The sequence below is a fragment of the Macrobrachium nipponense genome, chromosome 24 (genome assembly GCF_015104395.2).
Source record: "Macrobrachium nipponense isolate FS-2020 chromosome 24, ASM1510439v2, whole genome shotgun sequence".
Taxonomy (NCBI): Eukaryota; Metazoa; Arthropoda; class Malacostraca; order Decapoda; family Palaemonidae; genus Macrobrachium; species Macrobrachium nipponense.
Window position 1 is genome coordinate 73,284,195 of NC_061091.1, and position 21,680 is coordinate 73,305,874.

General features: G+C 37.0%; 1 protein-coding gene across 1 annotated transcript in view; it reads right to left on the reverse strand.

The window, feature by feature from the left end:
• Positions 1 to 21,680, reverse strand: part of LOC135205783 (heterogeneous nuclear ribonucleoprotein U-like protein 1) — a 171,160-nt gene that overhangs the window by 32,308 nt on the left and 117,172 nt on the right. Inside the window, exons 3-5 of the mRNA XM_064236922.1 lie at positions 21,042 to 21,293; positions 14,276 to 14,444; positions 13,723 to 13,917 (exon numbers count right to left, since the gene is read on the reverse strand). Of these exons, the coding sequence (XP_064092992.1) occupies positions 13,723 to 13,917; positions 14,276 to 14,444; positions 21,042 to 21,293 (616 nt within the window). The remainder of the gene's footprint in view (positions 1 to 13,722; positions 13,918 to 14,275; positions 14,445 to 21,041; positions 21,294 to 21,680) is intronic.

The following is a 21,680-nucleotide window of genomic DNA, read 5'->3' on the forward strand; positions in this document are numbered from 1 at the left end:
GTCCGATTTTATGAGAGATCAAATTACAATGGCCTAACTTTATCCATCTTCTAGTTACATAAGTTCAGTAACAGCAAAAGAGTATGATGAAAGTATGGTTTTAACGTTATACTCGTTGCGTGAACGTGTACAGCCATGAACAACCGAACGAGAAACTATTTTTTTTTTTTTCTTTTTTCTAAGTACAACCGAACTGGATAACATCCGTTTGGCTTGTATTTCAATCATCGTACTACAGTACAACATTACCGTAGTTGTTATAAATGGCGTTATGTATAGAATAGAACTGAGATATCTTAATGTAATAACTTTATTTGCTATAGATCAGAGATCAATATAGATTAAAGATCAGTCGGGAAATATACTGTTAAATTTAAACCTAGTTATAACTGAAGCTGAGAAAACTGTTCAAGCTGCTAATGACTATTATCGTACATCGGCAACGAGGATAAAACTGCAGTAAACGTATGCCATCAAACACAACCGTAGATAAAATTGGGATAAAATCATTTTAATCAAAACTACTGTGCTTGAAAGAACACATTTTACTGTTGGATTCACGTCGATATAAGATGAATAACGTAAAGTTCGTATTACGATGATATAAAGGATTATTGCGAACGGAATCACATAATTTTTTACGCAATAAACATGCCGCAACGTAATCTGTTAACGAAAAAAAAAAGTAGTTCACATTCACAACGAGACATATTCAATAAAAATTTCCACCTAAAAACACGCTGTATAAGGAAAAATAACTGTCTCATATAAGTCAAGTATCTAGACATTTGTTTATGCTAACTAGAAGCAAGAGCATTCGCTCAGAATTGCGTTATGGTGAAACAAACTCGTATTCATCAGCTGATTTCAAACCACAACATTGGCCGCTCCGCGGAATACTGGCTTAAATTTGCCGTAGTATTTTAAAATACAATAATATGAGAATACATACAATATTCTTGGATACAGTCAAATAATATATAACTTTTTAAAGTATTTATGGAAAAGATGCATAATTAATAAAATAACACAATGCATTTTTCAGAACTGGCGGACAAGAACGAACATGAAAAAACATCCCTTAACGTGGAGCATAGTTACAAAGGCTGCCTTAATTTGTATCTTATTTCTGTACAAAAATGGAAATACCTTTACGTAATATATTTTCATACACATTTTAAACATAAAAGCATAAACATTTAAAAAATCGACACATCGATCACTAAATTTGCACTCTTTTTAACTCTATATTTTCGGAAGAGCGGCAGACAAGAACGAACTTAAAAAAACATCGTAGTCAAAAACTTGAAGGGCAGTTTCAAAAGCTGCCTTTTTATCTTATTTCTGCACAGAAATAAAAATACCCTATTCGTAATACATTTTCATAGACATTTTAAACACAAAAGCATAAACATTTATAAAATCGACACATCGATCGCTAATTTGCTCTTTTTTTAAATCGATATTTTTGGAAGAGCGGCAGACGGCGGCTCACAAGAAAGAACATGAAAAACATCGTATTTGATAACGTGAAGGGCAGTTTCAAAAGCTGCCTTTGTATCATATTTCTGTACAGAAATAAAAAATACCTTTCACGTAATACATTTTCATACACATTTTAAACAAAAGCATGAACATTTATAAATCGACACATCCATAGCTACATTTGCACTTATGTAACTCGATATTTTCGGCATAGAACAGCGTCAGAAGCATATATTTTACCCTAATACCTGCGTAATAACACTCCATAAAATTTGTTAATATAATTTGCATAACCTTTATGGTCTGAACGGCATTTCTACAAATGTATGAACTCGTTAGACAACAGCGCTAGCGGCGCTGTTAACTGAAAATTGTGCCGTAAAGATACCTTTAAAATGCCTTTTTTTTAAATAAATATTTTGACGACCGCCGTAAAACCGATTCGCCGTTGAGTGATTGCGCTGTTAACCGCGGGCCGCCTGTATTACCAATAACTTTCTCTCTTCTAACTCTCCCACATCCATCCCTACAACTTCATCAAACGTTTTACTCCAAGAAAAGCCTACAACTGGTTTGGCGGGATTTCTTTTTTATCTTTTACGTATCTCACAATTTTCAATCAGGTCCATTAGTAACTTTCTTATTTCATCTTTTTCTTTTTTGATTAACCAATTCCTCCATTGTGCTTCCTCTGTTAGCTTCCATATTTCACATCCACTTCCATGACCAAACTGTAAATGTAATTTCTTCATTGTGTTCTTAATTTTCCTCTGATTCTTTCCCTTCCAACCCTACAGTAATAATTCTTCTACCTTCCTCCTCCTTATAGGTACTCTTAAATGACCCTGTTCATCTTAACTCTACTTGCATTCCCCCTAATACTTCTATTATGACAATTTTCTTTCAAATTTAGGGTCATACCCATTTTGCTCATGGTTTGCTTACCTATAAGCCAGGGTATATCACCCTGCAGAATTTCTGTCTTCAAATAAAACTTGTTTTTTATAGTATCACAGGTATTTTTATTATTCCTTTCGACTTATGTCTCCCCAAAATTAAACACTTTATTAGACTGTTCTAGTGTCCCTCATTCTCCTCAACTCTTCCTGACTCAAATCCATGACAATGTGTACTAGTCGCAATTCCCTGCAAACTGTCGATTTACACAGTGTCCAAAATTGTATCAACCACCTCCCACGACTCTTCCACTATTCTAGTAACTTCTCCTACATAAACCTCTTCCTTCTTCCGTCCCCAGTTTCTGTTTTCAGCTTATTTTCTTTTAATTTTGTTTCAGTTTTCTTCCTATTATGAAAATTCTGAGGACAATCCCTAGCCCAATGCCATTCCAAGGTGCATATTGCACATGCTGTTACCTTCCCTTCTTTGTTTATATAGGATTTCTTTCACCTCTACCTCGGTTCCATCTTCCCCGATATCTCTGGTTTTCCCTCCCTCTACCAGAACTCACATCGCCTTCTGACGACCCCCATCATTCCCATTCCTTTTCAGTCCCTAATCCCTCAAATAGTCTTTTCATTGTTTGCAACACTGCTTCATACTAACTTTTCTTGCCCACAAGCCTATAATACCATCTGTTTTTGATTTTCCGTGAGATTTGCTTGTTCTATTACATGATAACCCTTGACTTCCCCTTCAAGCGCGCCTTTCCCCATTTCTCTTTCACACTCGGATGCTGCCTTCTCGTATCTAATTAAATAGTCCACCATCTTTTCACTAAATCCTCTTCTTATTAGAATGTATGTTTTTATTCTGTTGTAATTCTCCATTACCAAGTCTTTTAGATAGGTTTCATCTAGTATGTCTATAGGATTATCTTTGAACCCTCTGTACACGTAAAGTTATCTCTATCTGATCCTTCCACTAGTTCCCTTTTAAGCTCATTCTTATTTTTATCGCCAGGTATTTTGTATCTTCTCCATACAACAAAAGTCAATCTTTGACTTAACCTTTCCATTCTTTGTACTCTTCTTGTATCCTGCTAAACCTTGGACATTCCCTTCTCCATCTGGTCTCCCTTTGTTCACTGTCGTATTCAGGTATTTTTGATCAACCATGCTCTGCTACCAGTTTGAATTTTAGCTTAGCCTAACTTTCTTTACACAAATGTATAATCTAACCACCTATACGTGTTCTCCAATGCCAGTATACTCCAGAGATCACCTTAGATCAACAGCACAACAAGACTTACGACCCAAAACTCCTACTCGACAGAGAGCTCTCCCCTACCAACCAAACAGCACACGCACGTGTCTCCTTCTCCCTGTTATTGTTTACATCCAACAGATGCCGTTGCCATCTTGTCTTCTATGACATCACAACTCTACTTAAATACATCAAAAGACACCTAAAATCAACCATATGCTGTCCATATATGTGACACCCACCATATTTCAACAATGCATACTCACTCTACCAATAACAATTATACAATATATAATATATAATCAATCTTGATTGTTATTGAGTGGAGGAGCAGGGGGCAGAAAGTAGTTGTCTTCTCCAATGAAGAATTATAGGACTATGAATAGATTGTTTTTTGTTTGCTTGTATGGTGTTTTTACGTTGCATGGAACCAGTGGTTATTCAGCAACGGAACCAACGGCTTTACGTGACTTCCGAACCACATCGAGAGTGAACTTCTATCACCAGAAATACACATCTCTCACTCCTCAATGTAATGGCTGAGAATCGAACCCGCGACCACCGAGGTGGGAAGCAAACACCATACCAACCCCGCCACTGAGGCGCTAGGACCATGAATAGAGGACCTCAAGCTTCTGTCACAGTGAAGAGGTCTAATATAGGTCACTCCAAGTAGACAGAAGATAATAGGATACCCCAAGGGGGTGTCCTATGAAAAAATACTTGGCACATATACATTCTAAACATCCTACTGTAAACTTCTCCATTGTTGAAGTAAATGCACTGTAGACCAGGGAAGTCATTGACTTCCCAAGGAAACGTGCAGCTTCAACAGAACAGATGTCCTATGAGGTGATCAATTATGATGACAATCAGTATGCTACTAATTACAGGAATCGTCCTATATTACACCTCCCCCCAACCCCTTGGACTAAGTGACCATTATGGCGTCGTTCCTGAGCAACATAACACAGGGCGAAGATGTATCTTAACCCTTAAACGCCGAAGCGGTATTTTAAAAATCGTCTCCCGTATGCCAGCGGGGTGAGCGCCGAAGCGGAAAAAATTTTTTCTTCAAAAAATCACAGCACGCTTAGTTTTCAAGATTAAGAGTTCATTTTTGGCTCCTTTTTTGTCATTGCCTGAAGTTTAGTATGCAACCATCAGAAATGAAAAAAAATATCATTATCATATATAAATATTGGGATATATGACAGCGCAAATTTTTTTTTTTACATATAATTGTATACAAATCGTGCTGTGAGCAAAACGGTTAAAGTTAACAAGTTAATTTTTTTGTATTGTACACTAAATTGCAATCATTTTGGTATACAACACATTGTAAAACGATCAAGGCAACATAGAGAAAATATTATCACAAAATGATGCATGAATTCATAACGCGCGGACGTAAAAAAAAAAAATAAAAAAATAAAAATTTCACCATAAATCAAAATATTATGCTAGAGACTTCCCGTTTGTTGCAAAATGAAGGTAATTGATTGAATATTACTAGACTGTAAGTGTTGTTGCTTATAATTGCAGTTTTCGACCATTTCGGTCGAGTTAAAGTTGACCGAAGGACGAATTTTTTCTATTTATCGTTATTTATATGAAAATATTTAAAAACTGATAAAAGCTATAACCATAGGTTGTTTTTAGTTGTATTCTAAATGAAATTGCGCACATTTTCATATATAAAACTTTATGTAACGGCTAATTTAAAATGGTGCAAACATTACGACAATTGGACGAAAACATTTATGATTTTTTCGGAAGAGTTACCACGCGGACGTAAGGAAAAAGTTTATTTCATAAATTCACCATAAATCAAAATATTGTGCTAGAGACTTCCAATTTCTTGCAAAATAAAGGTAAATGATTGAATATTACTAGAATGTAATAGTTTAAGCTTACAATTGCGTTTTTCGACCATTTCGGTCGTCAAAGTTGACCGAAGGTTGAAATTTTGGCAATTATCGTTATATGAAAATATTTCAAAACTGATAAAAGCTACAACCATGGGTTGTTTTTGGTTGTATTCTACATGAAATTGCACACATTTTCATATATAAAATTTTATGTAACGGCTAATTTAAAATGGTGGAAACATTACGACAATTGGACGAAAAAATTTATGATTTTTTCGGAAGAGTTACCGCGCGGACGTAAGGAAAAAGTTTTTTCATAAATTCACAATAAATCGTAATATTGTGCTAGACTTCCAATTTGTTGCAAAATGAAGGTAAATGATTGAATATTACCAGAATATAAGTTATAGCTTACAATTGCGTTTTTCGACCATTTCGGTAGAGTCAAAGTTGACCGAAGGTTGAAATTTTGGCACTTATCGTTATTTATAAGTTTTGAAAAATATTTCAAAACTGATAAAAGTTACAACCATGAGTTGTTTTTAGTTGTATTCTACATGAATTTGCGCACATTTTCACATATAATACTCCATATAACGGTTAATATAAAATGGTGCAAAAATTATGTCAGAGATGAAATAATTTCCGAGATGTCGCTGATACTTTTTAGTGCGAGAAGAAAGAAATTCGCGCTTGCGCGCCTAGGTAACGATTGTAAACAAAACAACGCCTTGATCCGTGAGCTCCCAGCATCCCCCAAGGCACATGATTCAAAAGTTTTTGCCTAGTAGGCCTATAACTATTTTTCCGCGAATTTTTAAAAAAACTTTTTTTATATCGACGTACCATACGTCCAATCAGCACCCACCAGACAATTTATATCGACGTTTAATACGTCCAATTGGCGTTAAAGGGTTAACTATTTCGGATATAAGAATACCAGGATGTGAGTATATTACTAATCTGGTTACTCACACGAAAAGGTAGGTTAAGCTATTGAACCTAACCCAATCCCACTCTTGAAGAATGGGATAATCTTCTTGCACAATCAAGACCAGAAGAACATCTGGGAATCTGAATAGTATGCCCAAAAAATGCATATCATGAAGCAGTACATCTGGGAATTTGAAGAGTATGCCAAAAAAATACATAAGCTCCAAACAGCTGGGCTAGCTAAGAACTCTTAACATTTTGGCTAGGATAAGATGGAGATATATGTTTGACCAAACTAGGCTAGGCCTAGGACCCAACCACCTAGGCTAGAATTTGTCGGTAAGTCAGATTCGAACTAGCTAGGCTAGTCTAAGAACTCAACCACTTGGGCTATGTTAAGTAGCTTTGAACTAGTTAAGCTAGGCTAAGAACTCAACCACTTAGGCTAGGGTAAGGTAGCTTTGAAATAGTTAGGCTAGGCTAAGAACTCAACCACTAAGCCTACGTTAAGGTAGCTTTGAACTAGTTAGGCTAGGCCAGGCTAAGAACTAATGCGATATATGGTAGCGAAAAAAAAAATTCATAGATTAATTGTATTCAAATCACGCTGTGCAAAAAACGGTCAAAGCTAACGAGTTACTTTTTTTTTCGTTGTATTGTACACTAAATTGCAATCATTTTGATATATAATACATAGTAAAACAATAAAAGCAACACCGGAAAAATATTATCACAAAATGATGTACGAATTCGTAACGAGCGGACGTAAAAAAATGTTATTTTCAAAAATTCACCGTAATTCTAAATAATGTTCTAGAGACTTCCAATTTGTTTCAAAATTAAGACAAATGATTGAATATCACGATACTGTAAGAGTTTTAGATCAGAATTGCAGATTTCGACCATTTCGGACGAGTTAAATTTGACCGATGTCGAAATTTTAATATATATATTTTTTCATATGCACATATTTCGAAGATGGAAAAAGCTACAACCTTCAATTATTTTTTATTGTATTCTTCATGAATTTGCGCACATTTTGATATATGAAACTCTATAAAAAGGCTAATATGAAAAGGAGCAAATATTAGGATAATGCCCATGTACGTATTTCGGAGACTTGCGGCCAGCGAATCGGCGCGCGAGTGAAGGTAAATATATTTTTCAAAAATTCACCATAAATCACAATATTGTTTTAGAGACTTCAAATTTGTTTCAAAATGAAGAAAATGGACGGAATATTACTAGGCTGTAAGGAGATGCTTACAATTGCGTTTTTCAACTATTTCGGTAGAGTCAAATTTGACCGAACGTGGTTTTTTTTCATTTATCGTGATTTATATGCAAATATTTCGAAAAAAGAGAAAAGCTACAACCTTCAATCATTTTTAGTTGTATTCTACATGAAATTGCGCACATTTTCATATATAAAACTTTATGTAACAGCTAATTTTAAATGGTGCAAACATTTCGACAATCGCACAAAAAAATTCTGATTTTTTCGAAAGTTACCGCGCGAACGTAATTTTTTTTTTTTTTTTTTCATAAATTCACCATAAATCGAAATATTGTGCTAGAGACTTCCAAGTCGTTGCAAAATGAAGGTAAATGATTTAATATTACTAGAATATAAGAGTTTTAGCTTACAATTGCGTTTTTCAACCATTTCGGTAGAGTCAAAGTTGACCGAAAGTTGAAATTTTTGCACTTAACGTTATTTATATGAAAATATTTCAAACTGATAAAAGCTACAACCATGGGTTGTTTATTGTTGTATTGTGCATGAAATTGTGCACATTTCCATATATAAAACTTCATGTAACGGCAAATTTAAAAGGGTGCAAACATTAGGACAATCGCACGAAAAAATTTATCGACGTAAGGAAAAAGTTTTTTCATAAATTCACCATAAATCGAAATATTGTGCTAGAGACGTCCAATTTGTTGCAAAATGAAGGCAAATGATTGAATATTACTATAATATAAGAATTTTAGCTTACAATTGCGTTTCTCGACCATATTCTGTAGAGTCAAGTTGACCAAAAGGTTGAATTTTTTGCACTTATCGTTATTTATATGAAAATATTTCAAAATTGATAAAAGCTACAATCATGAGTATTTTTTAGTTGTATTGTGCATGAAATTGCGCACATTTTCATATATAATACTTCATGTAAAGGATAATTTAAAATGGTGCAATAATGTCAAAGTGACGAAATAATTTCCGAGATGTGTCACTGATACTTTTTAGTGCGATAAGAAAGAAATTCGCGCTTGCGCGCCTGCGTAGCGATTGTAAACAAAACAACGCCTTGATCCGTGAACTCCCAGCATCCCCCAAGGCGCGTGATACAAAAGTTTTCGGCTGGTAGGCCTATAAGTATTTTTCCGCGAATTTTTAAAAAAACTTTTTTGAGCCGACGTATGATACGTCCAATCGGCATACGGGAGACATTTTGACTCGACGTTTAATACGTCCAATCGGCGTAAGAGGGTTAAGAACTCAATCACTTGGGCTAAGCTAATTCAGAAAGGGCAGCAGTTCCTTACCTTTCTTCACCTTGAAGCCTTCTCGGTCTAGCTTCAAGTACCTAACCAGAGAGTAGGTCTGAATTCCAATGAAGGCCAGATGGCTTGATTGAATTAACCCATTGACTAGCATTTGTATAGACGTTCCGAATTAACATTGGGTAGGGGTTATCTCTACACAATCAAATAATGGAATACATAATACAGTGGTCCCCCCGTATTCGCGGGGGATGCGTACCAGACCCCCCCTTGAATAGTTAGAACCAGCGAATGTTTGGAACCCCTATAAAAATGCTAAAAACAGGCTATTTTGTTAGTTAAAACTCAAGAAAAACCCACTAAAAATTTTCATGCTTGGTTTTTTTAATAGTTTTATCACAAAAAGTGCATTTTATGATGAAATTCATCAAAAAAAAACCAGGAACTTGTGGATATTTATCATAGAAAAATATCGCGAATGCACGAATTTTCCGCGAATAATGCAGGGAAACGTTCCCAAGAGAAATCCGCGAATCTGGAGAACGCGAATACGGGGGGGTCCACTGTAACTTGAATTCACCTTGAAAAGGAAGGCGTTCCTTATTGGACAAGTTGGTAACGTGTTCGCCTACCGTTGTCAGGGTCCAAGTTTGATTCCCTGTTCTACCAATAGGAACAAGAGGAATTTATTTCTGGTGATAGTAATATATTTCTCGATGTGGTTTTCGAATCCCATAATAAGCTGTAGGTCCCATTGCAAAGTAACCTATTGGTTCCTAGCCACATCAAAATAGTATTTAATCTTTGGGGCCAGCAGCCCTAAGAGAGAGAGCTGTTCATCAGATCTCTCAGTGGTCTGCTAAAACTAAGATATACTTAACCTTGAAAAGGAAGACACAGCGACAAACCATGTACGTGAGCATGGGATGAATCGTGTATACGGACGTGGGACGACTCACAGAGTGATGACTCGCATACATGGACGTGTGATGACTCACGTACAAGGACATGTGATGATGCGTGTACATAGATATGTGATGGGTCAAATACATGGTCATGTGATGAACCATGTACAGGGAAGAGCGAAGATGCACGTAAACGGTAGTGAGATGTAGAAATGATCTACGGAGTGAACATCAGGGAGACCACCCTTGCCTAGAAGTCTCTTGACCCCTCACTCTGGAAGAAGCACGAAGTAAGGTCCTCAATTATGTACTCGGTTGTGATGTGTAGAACGATCCAAGTGAGGACATCAGGGAGATCAGTATTGCCTAAAGTCTCTCCACCTGAATTTGGAAGATGAATGGCGAGAGTAGGACCTTCATTACATACATGGACGTTCAAAGAATCACAAACACAGCCGTGATATGTCTCCAAAAGACAAACAGTGAGAGTAGGAACTTCGTCATCTACACTGACGTGCAACGCATCACGAACAAGACATGATATTTTTCCAGAAGACAAATGGCGAGAGTAGGGATCCATCACATACACGGACATGTGATGAATCACAAACACGACCGTGATACGTCTCCAGAAGACGAACGGCCAGAGTAGGCACCCATCACATACATGGACGTGCGATGAATCATGAACACAGCCGTGATACGTCTCCTGAAGACGAACGGCCAGAGTAGGCACCCATCACATACATAGACGTGCGACGAATCATGAACACCAGCCGTGATATGTCTCCTTAAGATGAATGGCGAGAGTAGGAACTCCATCACATACATGGACAAGAAACACATACAAGACCTTCGCCCCCTAAATCGGAGCCGTCTCATCATGCGACAAACTTGAATAGGCCGAGGAAACGAAGAACTAGCCTGAGAACTCTGATGCTCGGGAAGATCAACACAGACTGGTAACGTTCACGTACTTGAAGGGGAGAGTCACGTCTGTGCTGGGAAGATTGTGAAACACCTCTCTCACTCTCAGAAGATGTCACAATTCCCGATTTCTCCAACGGGAGGGGGGGAAGAGTTAAGGAGGAAGAGGCAATGGGGCCTTGCCCTACGACTTATCCTCCTTGAAACACCTCCTACTAAACACAGTCAAGCCACAATCACCCCCAAACTCTTTGACTAGAACACCTCTGATGGGTTGACAACCGACTGCAATACGTCACAGACAAAGCTGGGAGTGACGTCAGAGCATTCAGACTGGTAGCCCAAACCAAAGGTCTCACTGATGGCGAAGATGGCGAAAAGGTCTTCCTTTGTCTCCTACAGCAACTGGAGGGCCTCCCAGGACATGTACATGTGAAGAATAGAGAAGAATTCACCAGGAAAATCCATTGCAGACGGAGATGAAAGAGAGATCGCCCCTCACTTGAACTCGGTGCCAGCAAACCATGCAGTCAAAAGAAGCCATGATGTCACAGGCCCATTCCTGACATTACACAGCAAATTACTCTTACTGAGAGAGAGAAAACATAAGACAAATCCATACTATAATTTATTTCATATGAAAAAAGGGTAGCAAGTCAAACATCATAGGGAGACGATATCCACCCATCAGAAAAGCAGAACAGCCATCTGTAAGGTTGGTATCCGCGCATGACAACATCAAACAAGGAATACACCACTGACTGGCTTCCAAACAATCTCTCCTCACAGCACCAACGAGCATACCAAAACTAGTGAAGCAGCATCTCTGTGTGAGGGAAGCGAAGCAGGGTGGCTTCCAAGTTCTGAGTAGAACACCGCCACTGCCAGACTTGCAGGAGAAGCAGGGTTGACAACTGAAGCGCCTGTAAAGAAACAAATAACATGCTCTCTCCCTCAGGAAAGAATATTTTTATCCTGTGAGAGAAAAAGAATCATATTTATCTGTAAAGATAAAGGGAAGAAAGGGAGAAGAGCCACATGACCCATGCCCTTCCACCACCAAAATTACGGAAAGGAGAAGAGACAGCAATCATGATTGATCTTGCAACGTCTTGAACATCGCGAAAGACAAATTTTGAACGACTAAAACATTACCACATTCCCAGAAAATGTGTACCTAGATAAAACCAAAGATGCATAAAATATTAATATAATAATACAAATGTTTTCAAAATATCTTCCACGTAACAAACGTAAAATGCTCAAGGACAAAATGTAGCTGGTCCCCCTCTCCCTGAAGGGGCAATATCCCCTAGGGACAGGGACCAGCATTACACATAACACAGCTGATGACGAAGCAGAGGAAAAGGAATGAGGCACATCTACTGCAATTTGCATCTGTCTCAAAAGAAGGTCAACAGGGGAATCATGGAAGGCCGTCTAAAATGTCGACTTCCACTGGACTTCTCGGCTGGATAAATATAAAACAAACCCCAAACTTCATTAAAAATAACCAGCTTGGGGAGGAGAGCAAAGTAACAGTCAACTCTCCAAAGCAGTTGCCTTAAGGTAGGTGAATTTCTCTAGTGTCTGCTGGAGTTCGATTAAAAGAGCTCAACGATTTTGCTGGAACGAAAACAAGATGGCGATGCGCACCTCTCCCCACAGGGAAAGGAGCTCAATTAGTCATAATTACTTCCCAAAGCACATCCAGATACATCAAAGCATCAAAGGCAATCCATATGAATATGCGATATTCCAAAGCACAGGTAACGAATTAACCGTATCTTAAGTGTTTCTTCACCTACGACTTACAACACGATGAGTACTTCGACGTCGAAACCGTCGAAGAAAATAACAAGGTGTTCAACTGCTGCTTCTGATATCCAGGAAGTCTCGCAGCATGAGAAGGCTTCATGTTCACAACCCAGGAATACTAAACAACAAATTGAAAACAACAGGGGGCAAACTAAACCGGCTTTAAAAGGACAGAGCAAAGCACGTCCTCAATTAAAGGCGGTAAGAAAATAAACTAACGGGTCACAAGTTAATGAGGGGTATGTGGGTGGCTTCCACATGTCTCGTGACCAGGCACAGATGCCAATAGTCCCTTGCGTACACAATTATTTTAAACTTTCCCGGTTTCCAGCTGGTGCAGAGTATTTATCCTAACGTTAAGACCAAAGGTTTGTTTCGTATGTGATCAAATTCTTAATCAATTTGTATTTTTCATAACTTACAAACCTGAGATCTTAACATTAGGATAAATCTTCTAGCAACAGCTGGAAACCAGTAAAGTAGTATGCAAGGGACTATCGGTATCTGTAATTGGTCATAAGTCACATGGAGTCACCAACATATCCGTCTTTAACCCGTGACCTCTTACCGACTTCAAGACTGAACGTGCTTTTCTTGTCCTTTTAAAGCCGTTTTAGTTTGCCCACTTCTTTTCTTTGAATCTGTGTGTGGGATTTCCTATCGATTATACTAATGATGTGAGCCTTCTCATTCTTCACACATTATTTCTTCTAGATCTCGCAGGAATCACAAAAATGCCCTGGTAACTCAATATGCCAATTCCTCATGTTCAAAGACTTTAGTTCTGTGCTAATGAGTTGATTATTCTACAGGCAGTCCCCTGTTATCAGCAATCTGGTTTTATGGCGTTTGTCTAGCAACTACGATAACTGAATTTATGGCGACAATCCTCTGGTTATCAGCGCTGATAACAGAGGATCAGTGGCAATAACCAGGGATCAGCGTTATTATCGCCGATACAGAACACACTATTTCACTTCCCCTCACTGTCTAGCTTAAAATTAAATGACTGAGGAAGCATGTCATGAAACCTTGCCCCCTCCTTAAAAGATTGTGGAAATTCTTTTAAACCTAGCTGCCAAATGATTTTCACAGAAATATTCACATACCATAGCCACCTCTGTTCTCCATGAAACCTCCTCTTCTGTCATGGAATCCTCCTCGAAAGCCTTTCTTCTGACCAAAACCAGCACTTTCCCCTTCTTTATTGTACTGAGCTACCAACTTATTGGCTTCCTCACGATGAAGTTCCACAAATTCTACTGCATCAAACAGTTCCCCCTCCTCCGGTAGCTTGAAGTTTGCTGTTTAAAAAGATACTGTTATCATTTATCCTCATTACTGACATCTTCAGCAAAGGCTTTCACTGATTTCAATTTCATTTCCTTTACTCAAAATATAAATAATTATATTTGTGGTCACAAAATATCCAACTAAAGCTGTTGTTAAAATCTTTTTGGTTACTATCAGTGAAAACCCTTTTCATCTTCTCCATACTGCTGTAATAAAAGGAAAAAAGTTTAATACAAGTGAACAGGCTAGGTGTAGTAAGAGCAAGCATCATAAGGTTATTTTACAGTGGAAGAAGTAAACACATTTGACAGCTAACCATGATTCCACAGTCAGTGTCACTTTTTTACCTTTATTACGTCCTTTATTTACCTTTCATCTCTAGGACAGCTTTATCAGGAACATCCTTGCCTTCTTCCTTCTCCCTCTTCTCAGTTCGTTTCTTCAGGTTCTCGTCTGAAGGGCAAATTACCACTGCCCGACGATAGAAGCCAGCAAAACCCTTCATTTTACGCCTCTGAGCCGACGGGTATACATTCGTCTGTTTCGTATCAGAGGAGATAAACAAGAGCCATTAGGCACTTATGTTTTTAGATCCTGCCCAACGACCTTAAGGAGGTCAATTTGGCTGATGTCAGCCTTCTAAAAGTGTCCTCTGTAAAGACAGTCTGCAAGAACAGGTTAATAGCAGCAGTTCCTCTGTTCGCATCCCCCCATCTTAAACATTTAAATACGTACCTGTGAAACCCAAAGATCAGGACCTGCTGAAATGATCAATCTTTTCTTTAATAATATGACAACAATCATAATTCTTATCTAAAGATAAGGTAGTTCCTCTTCTAATCCCCTACTTCCTCTTTCCCCTCTCTTTCTCATGGCAGTCCAGATTTTAAACAACATCCTCATCCTGTAATTGAAAAATTGTTAGCCAATGCCAGCCAGCCCACCCAGTGACAGTGACCTTCACAGCCATTACAGGTGATGGCGAACCTGTTATCACACTAACCACCTAATGTACCCTAACAACACCAGCTAACTAATTTACAGAACTTACACATCTTCCAAACTTCAGATAACCTCTATCCATATTCTCTGTTGATGCACGTTAGTCAGTCCAACACGGGTAAAAAAAAAAAAAAAATCACAAATCATCTATGGTTTCAATCCGAGTTTTTTCTTCTTTTTTTTTTTTGTACACAAAACAATCAGGTGCTACCATTTTAACGAAAATCAGTATCTGAAAATTTACATTTTATCAAAACCTAATCAAAATTTCACCTCTTAAGAACAATTATGTGCTAGATCAAATGGAGCGTTCATATCAATTAATACACTTTATAAACAAAATCTTTACAATTTACTTACATCAAAAGAAAATGTCACCTGATTTACATACGATATTTCATCCCTTTCCAGATTTCGTGGATCTCTAAATGCCACACTATTTATTCTCTTCAAAAAAATTAACCTATTGCAGACAAAGATCATATACCTTACTAAATATAAGAAGCAAAACTGTCAAGTTTCATGACAAAACTGACACAGAAATTACATTTGATTCCGGTATACTATACATTCTGGACGGCACTTCAGGATGTAAGATTACCGTGTAAGTCACTGCAAAAAGATAAAACATTATAAACAGCCATTAAGTACTGTTACCATGACCCAAACTGTTGATGACGATCAACATTTTCATTAGTACATTTAAACACTTTTATTAACATAAAAAAATTCGTTCCCTAAGTTACTGAATCAAAATTCCCTGCATCATCACTTTCCTGTCAAGAATTATTCACCTCAACTATGTCTTTACTACGTAACACAATTCATTACACTTACTCTTTTGCCTCATTCCTAAATCTCTGGTAATAACAGCCCCCCTGAACCTTACATTTATAGTAAAATTCCAATACTTCAAACAACAGTACAATGAGGAATATTCAAAGGATAAGCAGGGTTCAGAAGAAAACAATTTTCTTCCAAGTGTCTGATAAATAATATTTTCAAGATTTCACTTCCAAAGAAAGCCATTAACTCGTCTGTAAATCAATCCTTTCCGAGAAATATAAACGGTCATTCTAAGGCTTTATGATACCATCATCTCAGGTACGTACACGTACCGCCTTTTGAAAGATTGAGATACACCTTCCCCAGATCAACATTTGCGCATTGGAACTGTAGACATCGTAACATATTTTCTTCTATTTACAAAATCCCAAGTATACCACAGTAGTGGTAGTGGGATTTGGCTTCAGTGTTTATGCAATTGGAAGCAGTAATTTAAAAATAAGAAGTTCTCCAATTTTCAGAAATGACAATTATAGATACCATAACCATGCTTAAAAATAAGAATTTCTCCAATTTCCATAAATGACGATTACAGATACCATAATCATAAACTCATTATTTTTCAAATCAATGAAAACGTTCACCAGCTCAACCTTTCCCAGAACTTCCAATAATTACTTATTATTCCTGTTAATGCTTCTCCACATAGTATTTTCTTCTCCAAAAGGCATTTAAACACTATACGAACCTAAGGATTAATGTCCAGAGTTCAATAGAAAAAACTTTACGAACAAAAATTTGTAAATAGTTTCCTTTTCCACAGCTGGACTACAGAGCTCATTTGAAAAAAACATGCGCCAATACTCCAATTATATGCATGACTATTTGACATCTATTCATCTACAACATACACCAGAGGAAACTTCTTTGGAATGACAACCTACACAACAAAATTTTCATGACTGCCAACATGTAACCTGTAAAAAAATTATTATTAAAATTCAAAGATTATCATTTCCAACCCTTGATGTACCCCAGACTAGCGCACACATTACCTACTGCCTAAAATGTTCCTTTTAAAATTGTTACTAATCAATTTACTAAATAATTATGACTACAGATACTGATCTATACATTTTCATTACTTTCTACCATTATCCACCTTCTATATAAACCTAAATATAAAAAATTTCTGAGAAGCATTACACATTCACTGATTTTATCTCAATTGAACTAAAATATAAGAATACATTACACTTTGGGCATTCATGTATTTCTATGACACATTTACAAACCTGAAAATTATAAGTACTTATCTTGAAATATATGATACTTCACAACAGGAGAATGCCCATTTACATGATAAGTAACTGAAGTCACCAGGATTATTTCCTAGAAAGTCCATCAGGGTCTCAATATTAAAAATATAACAAACTGTACCGATAAAAGGTCACTCTTTAGTCCATCACAATCTTAACATTCTGAGCTTTAGTTAAACTTCTTACAAAGGAATCTATCAATACTGTCTGGCCCCTATATTTCTACATACATAAGCAGTAAGTGTCTGATTACATCTGGCTGGATCTATGGAAGATCAGATACTATTTAGGAACAAAAATGTGGTTAAGGGCAAGATTCATGGAATGTATAACTTTGCTACTGATTTAATCCATCAAAAGAACTATTATCATTATTAGGTACATTTATTACTCGGTTCAAGCGCAAATTATATTTACGTGGGTAATACACTGTCCAGCAAATAACTCTGCATATGTCTATTTAAAATTATACATCCAGAAGTTTAGCCTAATTTGCAAACGAATTCTACTGAATAGGAATCTAGATACCCGAAAAGCTCCTTGAAAAGTGAAGCAAATCTCCAATAAAACCCAGCAGTATATAATAATTGTGAGGGTCAGTAGCTCTACTTGTAGTATGAAATCTAGGGGTGGCAAGGAGCAGACTTCGTAATATTTCTATGCTAGGACTATTTCTATTTTTCATGGGTATAATGCTTAAAGCTTTTATATGGATATAGCTTTGGTGAAAGTTGGTCTGAACATGGAGCTTGATAACGAGGTAGTTTACAAACAGCAGGCGAGGGGTTGGAGGGCATAACTTAATTAGGAGAAAACTGTTACTTTTTTCTTTAGCAATAAGGACAGCAAGGGTATCATGTATACTGCCTGATAATGTGATTTTGAGGCTGATAGGCCTCCATGCTTGAGTTTGGCTTTGTAGTAACCTTGTCAGTTTGAGTGGTACCAATATTATCAACTTGACCCAGAGATGAAGATGCTCTGGGTGAAACAATACGGAAGGGGAAAACGACACCTGTTGCCTTTGTCCGCCATAAACCTTATGCAAGATCTTGCGGTTGATATCCCTAATAGGTAAAGGTGTTATGGTATTGATACCTATCCCTATTATCTGTGCCACTGAATCAATTTTTCCTCAAACACAGAGGACTTATCAATACCATGACTTTATGAGCAATCATCCTTACCAAGACTACTTGTAGAACTGCTTATGAACTCCTTCAGCCATAATGAGATGTTGCTCTTTGATACCTACTGGTGCCTGCCAGTATTGTTGAAGTTGTATTGCACTCAAACCTGAGACTTTATCCTCACTGATTGACTCATAAAAATCCTTGATGACCTCCTGAAGCCAGAACGATACAGCATTTGTATATCTTGTGTCTGGCAGGGCTAAAGAACAACCATATACACTTGGGCCTAAGATGTTGTCCTGTGTAGGTAGTGACAAAAATTTTCACAGACTCAACAGCTCTCTCTGCATTAATCAACAACAGTCTTAAAGACAGAACAAAAACTAACGAGAGAGAGAGAAGACTGTTCCCTCTTGCCTGTCAAACATCTGGAACTACAGCCACGCTGTCACATCAATACTACTGAGTGACCCATTAAATAATCCCAGATTGCTAGAAAGGCCACAGGTCATCCACTACAAGAATGGTCATGGTCATGTACAGGTGAGAACCACTTAGTGTACCACACCTTCATACATGTCTACTATGTGTCTGTCCCACCCTTCTTTTTATGATTTTGATAAAGTTGTCAATGTTTATAATCTATCATGCTTAGGATACCTATGCTGTTCTTACCTTTAATACATTAATTTTAGCCACCATCATTCAAAATCAAATCAAAACAAGCACCAAATTACAATCAAGTAGTCATAAGGGAATAAAATCTATTCAACAACATAACCACTTTCGTACTCAAAGCACAGGACAGGACTGGAGAGTAGGTGTTGACAACATTTGAGTGAGTCGGTGAGTCCTACCCCTACACCCAACTGCCATATATTTACACTGACATCCTTAATGAAATGGCAGTAATTGCTAGTTTTAGCATCTTAGTATAATAAAAGCAACTTCTGTTCCGAGTGCATTTTTGAAGAAAGTACCAATTTATTAAGAAAACAAGAATTTATACAAATTCTTCCATATAGGGATCATTGATGATAAAGTTTTACAAAATAAGATGAATGCTAATCATTCAACTCTTGCCTGAACACCTAAGGTGAAAATTTGGGGGTAAAATGTACTATGTTCTTATTCATTTGCTCATGTGTCCTAATCCTTGAATATACAACTACAGAATTACAAATACAGTTTAGATACTTGCATGTGTTATGGACAAAAGGACCAACAGGAAGCTTCAACAAAAAGAACTTCTATAAACTGTACGAGTTTAAAATGCTTCAATATCATTTACCCTGATAGTTGACACCTGCCAACTTACAATCTAACAATCTGAATTCAGAACTTTATTTCATCTCTTGTTTTAACCCTTTCTTTGCACTTCAAGAAAAAGAAAATGAAGGAAATGCAATTTGACAGTTTGTACTTAGTTTAAAAAAATATTGTAATATCTTTCATTTGAATTTGCCATCCACATTTTATGCATAAATCAGGTTTTCCCAAACAAAAACATTAAAAATGTTCCAATTAGTATTAAACACGCATTCTGGGATTACTATTGCAAAGGTAGTAAGTACAATCCCTAATGACCCCAAAATGATTTCTTTTTAGGAGCTTTAAGATTGACGGTGGGTGTGAGTCAGGAGCACTAAGGTTCTTGCAAAGGTATATAAAGTCAAGAGGACATTTCTTAAAAATTGGGACGGCCTCCCTTCATGCATATCAAAGCATGATTGTTAACCTTTGAAGCACGCTTAACTGAAAACTTCCTCCACGTAGTATTTGTAGTATGGTAATAATGACAAAAACATGGGCACCTGAGAACTAATAGCAGACAAGACCGATGACATAACCTCAACAAATACATATAAACTAATATACTTAATAGTAAACAGTTCTATTTACCCATGCAGAACTTTATAAAGTAACAATGCTGCACTTGTGAATCAAATTATGCCATCCACTGACACAAAATATGCATCCATTTATCTGTAAAGTGAAATTTTTCTGATAAAGTTTTTAAAAATGCATTATCTCATTCAATAGTGTGCTGACACCAACCTCCCTAGATCCCTTCCAAAGGAAGGTTGGACTGACTAACTGCATCACAAAGTTATGGATTTTCTTCCTTTCTCCCACCCTCTTGATGTAGAAGAGCTGTAGTTTTCTTTATTAATTTCTTAAGAAAAAGAATTCATTAGCATATTGTTAAACATATCACTCCTGTTCAACTTACCATCGTCTCTTCATTCGATATCATTGCTTGTACATTACATTCCATCCGGTTTGTCTTCAGAAGAAATGAATCCTGCAGTGCTAAAAAAAATTCCTCATCTAAACACCTATCGTAAGTCAAATGAGTGACTAGCAATCAAGACCAGCCATACCTATATAGTATTCATAACAGTATCGAAATACTGATTCCTAATTGCATTTACTACTGTCTGTAGCATATCTTCTATGAGTCTCCTCACACACACTTACCTTCAATTCGTTTTCAGCTTAGAATGGAGCCTGAGAAAACAAAAATGCACTTACCTTTCCAGTAAGGTGAAAATGACCTGAAAAGGCAAGAGCACTTACCTTTTATACCTGAAAGGCAAAAGACCATTAGTGGACTTACTTGGCTGTGCCGGATGACGACTCAAAACACTACAGCTGTCTCCTTTCACTTAACTTACCTTCTTTATATCAACTGACAGGTCAGCGAACCACTTGGGATCCAATAATGTTCTTGAAGTGTCAGCCTTTACAGGTATTTGGTCTTAGCAGGAAACAAAAAATAATTGAAAGTTGGCCTTTCCATGACTTGAAATTTCAGATAAATTTACTTTAACTGACGGTTCAACTGAAAACATCCTATTTCTTTTACCTTCATATGATTCCAATCTACCTTACCTGGTCAATAATGAAGTTGCGTCTGCGCTTGTACGACATTTCCAACAGCTTGTTGAGGCACTTAGTACAGCGTTCAATTAGCACATCCCATCGTCCAGAATAATTACGTTTACGAGGCAATCCATTCACCTTCATCTTGTCAATTAAAAAGTTTGTCCCAAGGACATAATATTTCTTCTCAGGGTTTTCCTTGCAATACTTCTCCACCCATATAGTCTTTCCGGAAGCAGGCAGACCAACCATCATGATAACCTGTAAGTAATGTTTCCTGTGATTGTTATACCTTTCCTTTGTATAATTTTAAAACAAAATAGAATGCTGACATTCTACCCTTGATTGATCGACACAAATACTATTGGTAGCACTTTTAAGTTTTTTTTTTTTTTTTCTGCTGCTTTAAAAGAACCTTTTCTCAAAGAGAGAGAGAGAGAGAGAGAGAGCGAGAGAGAGAGAGAGAGAGAAGAAAGAGAGAGAGAGAGAGAGAGAGATATCACAACACATCAACTTACTGTTGGAAAACAGAACAATTTAAAATAACCATGAGGATTTTGCAGACAAACCATACCTTCCCTTCCCTCTCCTCTATGGTCTCACTCAGCGCACTAAACATTGGCTAAAGTAATAATTTTGTTTTTAATA